Source organism: Pongo pygmaeus, chromosome 10 (assembly GCF_028885625.2).
Source record: "Pongo pygmaeus isolate AG05252 chromosome 10, NHGRI_mPonPyg2-v2.0_pri, whole genome shotgun sequence".
NCBI lineage: Eukaryota > Metazoa > Chordata > Mammalia > Primates > Hominidae > Pongo > Pongo pygmaeus.
Window position 1 is genome coordinate 53,105,289 of NC_072383.2, and position 7,661 is coordinate 53,112,949.

The 7,661-nt window shown below is 31.5% G+C and overlaps 1 protein-coding gene across 1 annotated transcript; it reads left to right on the forward strand.

Annotated features, from left to right (window-relative positions):
• Positions 1–5,254: 5,254 nt before the first annotated feature.
• Positions 5,255–6,216, forward strand: LOC129010389 (olfactory receptor 6C76-like). The gene is given in 2 exon segments (XM_054444560.1): positions 5,255–6,170; positions 6,173–6,216. Coding segments are annotated over 2 exon segments (960 nt in total).
• Positions 6,217–7,661: the final 1,445 nt, after the last annotated feature.

Consider the following 7,661-nt stretch of genomic DNA (forward strand, 5'->3'; position numbering starts at 1 on the left):
GAACTCAATGGAAGTATACCATTAGCTCTGCTGGGTCTCCAGCTTGTCAACTGCAGCTCTTAGAACTTTTTGGCATCCACAATTGTGTGAACAAATTTCTTATAATAAATAAATAAATCTATTTATCTATCTATCTGTCATCTATCTATCTACCTATCTACTCATCCATCCATCCTATTGTTTGTTTCTCTAGAGAAGCCTGACTAATACAACTGTCTTTTCTCTAATGTCTCTTTTTTCCTAATAGGTGCAGACACACATATTTATATTGAACACATTAACTCATACTAAGTAAAGACTTAGATCCCACGACATTCATGAACATGGGCTATTTTAGGTTCTTATTAAGGGATTGACAATTGAGGATGATAAAAAATACATATATTTAATACTATGAGATAACATAATGAGTTTTTACCTATTATTTCAAGTAAATTATTACTTATTTAGATAAGGAAATAACCAATAACTCTTGGAATTTGAATGTAACATGTGAAGCTTGGCTGAGTTCTGCATTTACTTACACATTATCACTTATGTGAATGAGGAATTTGTTGTGTTCTTGATGTGGACTACAAAAAGATACCAAATGGGATATTAAGGACTTGACTTTTATATTCCAAATTTTTATCACTGAGCATTAAACAGATGTACTTATTATAAACAAAGTAGAAAGAAAGAATTATAATCACAGTTTACTCTGGTACAAAGGCAAAAATGCATATCACAGTAAACTATAGATCTTTTTAAAAGTTTGCACTACAGCAAGGCCACCACCAAATATAAAACAGTAATTCCAGTGAAATTCACAGCAAACTTACGTCTACTTTACTGTGTAGTAGATTTACCTCTATACCAATTTCTTTCTTTCCCTGTGTACTTTTCCTTATAAATTCTCTCTATTTTATTTCCTAACATAATGGCCTTCTTTTGAGCACAGGCTTCCCAGTCAAGAAATGTCTTAAACTTGACCATGTCTAACAAACTGAAATCATTCAATATTTTCTTAATAATATGAAAATTATGCAAGTATTTCATACTTTTAAATCAGTGTTGAATTTCTCAAAAAATAGTGCCTTAATGTTTTATACTTATGTGTAAAATTTCTCTAGAATCAAGAAACAGGACATTCATTCAAATCTTCTAGAAGATATTATGCTCTATTGTAAAATTAAAAACAGAATATATTTTGATCAAATATTTAAGATGGATAGCTTTTTTTTTCTTTTTTGAGATGGAGTTTCACTCTTGTCACTGAGGCTGGAGTGCAATGGCACGATCTTGACTCACTGCAACCTCTGCCTCCCGGGTTCAAGAAATTCTCCTGTCTCAGCCTCCCAAGCAGCCGGGACTACAAGCATCCACCACCATGCCCGGCTAATATTTGTAATTTTTAGTAGAGATGGGGTTTCACCATGTTGGCCAGGCTGGTCCTGAACTCCTGACCTCAGGTAATCCACCTGCCTCAGCCTCCCAAAGTACTGAGATTACAGGTGTGAGCTGCTGCGCTCGGCCCATCTTTTTTATATGTGTCTATTTGCATAACACAAATAAAAACCATCATACTTCCTTCTTAGAAACATATTTAACAATTTATAAAAAATGGAAAATTTACCAAGATATCAATAAATAATAGGGAAAAAGAGAAATAATTATACTACCAGGTATCAAATTGAAGGATAAAAAACCACAATAAATATTCTGAAATCAGTAAGACATTATCAAAATAGAATCAATATCCCAGAAGCAGGCACATAATCCCTGTTTTATTCTCTATTACACTAGGAAGGATTAAAGGTTTTAATCTTTTATATGCTGAATTTATATTAAAATAATCATTTTTATAGAAATAGGTAAGGCAAACAAACAGTTCTCTAGGAAAACATGGAAATATTTATGAACATTTTAATTGTGCAAAGTTGTGGCTCAGTAACTCATTTGAGAAAACTTACAATCAAGAGATAATAGAACAATAATGCCAAGATGCATTTGTGTGTCTATGCATTCTAATATTATTTATAATAAAGGATATTTTCAAAGATTGGTACATTCAGCAAAGAATAATTTTATTCATTATGACATATCCATACAATGAAACCATATTTAGTCATTAAAATGGATGTTGTAATTGTCTAAGCTAATATTAAATGGTTAACTATTGCTTAGAGACAAATGGAAGATTTTCTATTTAGGTATCAATGCTTAAAAATATATTACTAAGTGTCAAAGACAGGTGATATCATTTGGCTGTGTCCCCACCCAAATCTCATCTTGAATTGTAGTTCCCATAATCCCCATGGGTCATGGGAGGGACCTGGTGGGAGGTAACTGAATCATGGGGGCAGGTTTTTCCCATGCTGTTCTCATGATGGGGAATGAATCTCATCAGATCTGATGATTTTATAAAGGGCAGTTCTCCTGCATGCAATCTCTTGCCTGCCACCATGTAAGATATGCCTTTGCTCCTCCTTTGCCTTCTGCCATGATTGTGAGGCCTCCCCAGCCATGTGGAACTGTGAGTCTATTCAACCTCTTTTTCTTTATAAATTACCCAGTCTCAGGTATTTCTTCATAGCAGTATGAAAATGGACTGATAGAGCAGGTGTCCACAATTAAAATGTATGTGAAGTAGTATACATCAAATTGGTAACAGTGGTTATCTCTGCACATAAACATTTGAATATATGTTAACATCACATGAAGGCATCTTCTTCAAATAAAAAGATTCATGTTGTGATTTAGTTTTCTTAAATTATATTTGTCTCTACAGTTGTGATAAAGTCTATAATAAATCAATGACTGAGTTTTTATTACTGAAGTACCATTACTGTTTATGCGAATATAATTTAAATATCCTGGTTTCCACTTATATAACACGTTCAACAAGAAGATACTATTTTTTAAGCCAGGAACAATGGTGCACACCTGCAGCTCCAGCTACTCAGGAGCTTGATGCAGGAAGTTCATTTGAGGCCAGGAGTTCAAGGCTGCAATCCTGCCTATGAATAGCTACTGCACTTCAGCTTGGGCAACATAGTGAGACCTCCTCTCTTAAAAAACATGTAATTATTTTTTAAAAAAAAAAGAAGAAGATACCATTTTTAATCGTATATTTCGCACTGTATTTAATCACTGCATTGAGAATGATCTCAATTTATTGTGCTCTTATGTAAAAATATATTTTGCATAAAGTATTAAAAGTATTTGTTGTTTTATATATATGTGGAAAATAATACAGAAATGTACAGATGAAATTTGAGTTGCTTCTAATTTTAGATAAATACTAGTCAGCTCAACTGATGAAGGGAGTTACACTCCCTATATAAGTTTCACCAGTGATAATGTGTGATAGTCTTCAGTGATTTCAACATTGTTTCAAATATTATAATACCAGATACTTTTTCTTTTATAGACCCGTGGCTTATTTTGCTTGTCATATTTTAAATTGCTTTTTCCCGTAGTCTTAAGGATGATACATGACAATGAACATTGCAGGTTGTTGGTTTATTCTTGCTAGACCTCACTCCTCCCCAGATACCCAGCTAACATCCTGCTGGATAATTTTCTCAGTCTTCTCCTGGGACACAGGTCCCAAAATCAACCAATTGAAATATGATTACTGGAGTCAAACTTGTACATGTATTCACTAGTGCCCTATTATTGTTCATCCCAAATGTCATTAAGCATTTGTTTCCTTAAAGCATATTTCTGAAATTATGTAAAGGAAAACATATTAAAGGTATTATTTACTCTTTTCCTAGGGAAAATTAATAGAAATGGCCCTCTGTGAAGTATCAGAATAGCCTATCATAAATAATTCTAGAATTTTTTTCATTTATGTCAGCAAAACTTTTAACTAAGGATTTATTGTTAAGATGGTTGGTAGAATATTTCAGGCTTCCAGATTTTGGGCAATGTTGGGTGGAAACATGAAGACACTATTTCACTGGATGTTTTAAGATGAAACATCAAGATCTTTATAACAAAATCTGTAACTTTGTAGGAGGGGAGAAAAAAACAGTTATTTCTTCATGTAGAATTGACCCACTACATGACTTTTGATTTAAGAGAATTGAGCACATTATTTTCTGTTCAATATTTAACTCTAACCATCCAAATTTTCATAATAGGTACTTTAAATTTATTTTTTGTGATTTAGCTTCTATTCATTCTATTCTGTAGCATTGATTAATCTCATATGATATTTATTTCCCTCTCTGTCTCTTATGTATATGCATATTTAATAGTTCAGAAATTAATGGAGATTTAAAAATCTTTTAAATGGTAATTTCTAGCAATTAAATAGGTGGAACACAGCATATTTTTCTTAATATTTATACATTTACACTTAGAAAGAGCTGGTGCATATTATGGATGTGGGTGTCCAAGATAGTTAGTAGACAACATATATGAAGTATTTGTGCATTTTATATCTGATTTACATATATGCAGTAGTTGTGTACTTCATTAAAATATTTTCTGAACATGCTTTTGGGTGCCTGACTACATTTAAAACATTTTACTAGAAATTTTAAAATATTCAACTGAAAAACACTACATTAACTGGATTTTAATGAAAAGGCTCTCTTTAAAAAAAAATCAAGAATAAAGATAGGGGTTTTGGAGGCTCCTGTATTACCTGAAAATAGGATGTGTGGTGGATTGAAAAAAATATTGGATACTATCTATTTAAAGCCATTGTTTAAATGTTCAAAACACATTAGAATGACTTACCCACTGAATTATTATTTTGTTTTACAAAGAAAGGGGTAAAAGATAAATTAACAGAGGTAGTAGTGTCTACATCCTAAAAAAGATATTTAGAATTTTCACCAAAAAATTGGGTTGATCACTGATTTACATCATCAGTCAGAATTTTTATTCCTATAAAAGATACAGTAAGCAAAGCATAATGCCCCCTACATTTTAGCTAAATAGTAAAGCATTAGAAAAGTTTATGTTCTATTAATAAATTTCCCCAAAATAAATGTAAACTATGGAGACAGACTAAACATGTAGCAGAGACTGATATTAAATATAGAAGATATATCTTTAAAAGCAGAATTATGGAAAATGAGAAATATAAATGTATATACACACACTATTTTAAAAGTCCCAAGTGCTTCTTGTCACAATTCAATAGTATTTGAAAAAAAAAAATGTGCAAATATTTATACGTGTCTTTGGACTCATTGTTTTTTTGCTTTTGATGTTGATTTTATCAGTAATCTCTGACAGGAATCAATCATCAGAAATGAAAAATAGAACATCAGTGACAAATTTCATCCTTCTGGGTCTGACAGATAATCCGCAACTGCAGGTTGTGATTTTCTCCTTTCTATTTCTTACGTATGTACTGAGTGTTACTGGAAATCTAACTATCATCTCCCTTACCCTGCTGGATTCCCACCTGAAGACCCCCATGTATTTCTTCCTCAGGAATTTCTCCTTCTTGGAAATTTCATTTACTTCTGTCTGTAATCCTAGATTTCTGATCAGCATTCTAACAAGGGACAAATCCATATCTTAAAATGCTTGTGCAGCTCAGCTATTTTTCTTTATCTTCCTTGGCTCAACGGAGTTTTTCCTCCTGGCCTCTATGTCCTATGATCACTATGTGGCTATATGTAAGCCTCTGCATTATACAACCATCGTGAGTGACAGTATCTGTTATCAGCTTATCATCAGCTCTTGGCTGGCTGGTTTCTTGGTAATTTTTCCACCACTGGCCATGGGCTTACAGCTGGATTTCTGTGACTCCAATGTCATTGACCACTTTACCTGTGACTCTGCTCCTTTACTGCAAATCTCTTGCACAGACACAAGTACTCTAGAGCTCATGAGCTTTATTTTAGCTCTGTTTACTCTTATATCCACTTTGACATTAGTAATTCTCTCCTATACTTACATCATCAGAACTATTCTGAGAATCCCCTCAGCACAGCAAAGAAAAAAAGCCTTTTCAACCTGCTCCTCACATATAATTGTTGTCTCTATCTCTTATGGAAGCTGCATCTTCATGTATGTGAAAACATCAGCAAAGAAAGGAGTTGCTTTGACAAAAAGAGTAGCTATATTCAATACCTCTGTCGCTTCTATGCTGAATCCATTTATTTACACTCTAAGAAATCAGCAGGTGAAGCAAGCATTTAAGGATGTTCTGAGAAAGATTTTCCGCAAAAAAAAAACATTGATTTGAATGCAATTTATAAATGAAACACACACACATTTTTTACCGAAGAACCAATAAAGATTTCAGCTTTAGTTCCTTTCTATCTTCTTATTTGTATGTCTTCTCAGGAACACAACTGTTTCTACTATTTTATTTAATGTTAAATTAAATACTAATGTATTTAATGTTCTTACAAGTCCTTATATGAATTTATAGAGAAAAGTCATTATTAAATGATCTGATGCACATTCCTTGGTACAATTCAAAGAAGGAACTAAAGTCATTTCCTATATTAATCTATATACTTAAAATAATATAATTGTAATTATATTATCACCGCCAAACTTATTTCAACAGAATGTGATAATGTACCATCTATGTTAAATCACATAGGTGAATATATGAGTGCACATGCACATGTATGTAGTCAAATATATGTGTGTGTTTGTTTCTGTGTGTGTCAATGTTTGTGTATATATACATGTGTATATTCATATATTCATATATTTGCATATATGAATATACACACATATGTACACATTGTATGTTCATACATTCACATATATGAATATGCACACATATATACATATATTCTAAAGCTATTATATTTATGTATAATCTTTATATATTATAAATATATTTATATATTACATATAAATAGATTTATTTATAATACACATAATATATGTGTGTATATTCATATATGTGACTATATGAAGAGTGAATATATATTTTCACTCTTTCAGTTTTTTTTCTTTAAAATGAAACTTAAAGGAAACTATGGGATATAGTAATAACTGGTATATGAACAAACTCTAAGAATTTAATAATTTAAATAGAATTAATTTTTATAGTGATAACATTTAATTTATGCTTAACTTATATCCTATATAAAATAGAAAAAAATTAAATTACATGTTTGTCATTATGACAGCAAATTATGAATTAGAATAACCTGTATTAGTTTTTCTTTTGTTTTTAGATCAATTTATTGTGAATGCTTAAATAACAAAATCAATTAATATAACAAACTGTGTCATTAAGAATAATTTCCTGAGTGTAGAAATTTTCTAATTATAGTTATTACTTAAGAAAAGGGTGATAGCATTTAGCCACATTTCTGTAAAACATTTCTACAGAGAACTAGCAACATCTGGCTTGGGAATAATGCTCTCTGAGGACTTTTATCCAAGATTGTGATTTACGACTCAATAACCATGCAATATAGTAGCTTATGGTATTGTTTTCTGTCTTTCATCAGTTGTTTCAGACTAGTTTTGATAAAATTTGCCCACTGTATTATGTGTGATTATATTAGTTGCCAAATAAATATCAAAATAAAACATGTTTAAGCCAAAAAAAAAAGATTTATTGGATTGATAATCTTAGGAAGACTTGAAAGTTCTGAATTACTCTGTTTAGCTCAGGAGTCAGAAAAAAGGATTCATATGTGCCATGACACAATCTTGCTCAGTCTCACTTTTGTGAG